The sequence below is a fragment of the Eimeria mitis genome, genomic scaffold (genome assembly GCF_000499745.2).
Source record: "Eimeria mitis Houghton genomic scaffold, Emh_scaff5122, whole genome shotgun sequence".
NCBI classification, from domain to species: domain Eukaryota; phylum Apicomplexa; class Conoidasida; order Eucoccidiorida; family Eimeriidae; genus Eimeria; species Eimeria mitis.
In genome coordinates this window covers 2145-3160 of record NW_013573417.1, presented here as the reverse complement: position 1 = coordinate 3160, position 1016 = coordinate 2145, and the positions used below count along the sequence as shown (strand labels likewise).

The 1016-nt window shown below is 56.3% G+C and overlaps 1 protein-coding gene across 1 annotated transcript in view; it reads right to left on the bottom strand.

Moving 5' to 3' along the window:
- Window positions 1–89: 89 nt before the first annotated feature.
- The window catches only part of EMH_0079990 (uncharacterized protein), a gene marked incomplete at both ends in the record, with an annotated part of 1733 nt that continues 806 nt past the window's right edge, over window positions 90–1016 (bottom strand). Inside the window, 2 exons of the mRNA XM_013500202.1 lie at window positions 90–677; window positions 944–1016. Of these exons, the coding sequence (XP_013355656.1) occupies window positions 90–677; window positions 944–1016 (661 nt within the window). The remainder of the gene's footprint in view (window positions 678–943) is intronic.

Here is a 1016-nt window from a genome sequence, read left to right as displayed (position 1 = left end):
AAAACGGGTTTCCCCTCAGAATGCAGATGCGTGTTTTCCCTCCCCCTTTACTAAAATGTGCACGGTACCGGCGCTCTTCATGAGAAACGCTATTCTCCATCGGCGCCTTCGGAGTTATCCTGCCTCCAGGGATTGAAATCCGGCTTTTTGAAACGCGGATGAGAGGAGGGCGAGCAGATGAGCATCCTCTTGAGGTGCACGAGGTCTGCTGCCTTCGGCCTCTTCCCCGTCTTCAGTGTTTCTATTGCCCTGCTGAGCTGCAGCGCCTGAGAGGCCCAAGTCTCTCGCCCTCCTAGCATCCCGTAGAAATGCCCCAAGGGAGGTTTGTGGTTGATGGCATCTGTGAAGGACTTCCACAACTTCTCGTCCGGTTTCTGCCCGAGAACTATAAAGGCAGAGACCACAGCATCCATCAGGAGAAAACGCATCCCCAACCGCTCAACTGCTCGGGTGGGCGAGTGTTCCGAGAGGTCTTGACGCTGATGGTTCGTCCCATGTTCTATAAGAGCCTCTGCTACATGCGCCAACTTCTCCATGTCATCAAAATACAGGAACTGCTTTGACAGCAGCTCACGGGCCTCCACCAATAGCGGCATGAGGTCCCGTCTGCCAGGCCAAGCTGTCACGCCGCGCCTCAAGTTAATCAAAAGCTCAGCCGGCGTCGTCCTAACTATTCGCTGTGGCAGGCGCGCAAAGGGGTGGTCCCTTATACTATCAGAAGCAGACTTAGGCGCCCCTCTAGAAGTATCGCCTGGCGCCGTTGACCCAGATGCGGGTGTGGCGGAAGGTGCTGCTGCCGTTACTGCTGTTCCAGCAGCTGCTGCTCCAGCATCTTCGGAACTCCCACGAGTGTCCAAACTAGAAACTGTCGGACCCTTCATGCTCGCTTCTCCTCCAGCTGTCGTTCGTGCAGATGTGGAAGGAGCAGCAGTATACAAATCACTTGCTGCTCCAGTGCCTGCTGCAGGACCTCCAGGAGCTTCCTGCCTTGATGCCTCAGCAGCGGCAGCAGGCGG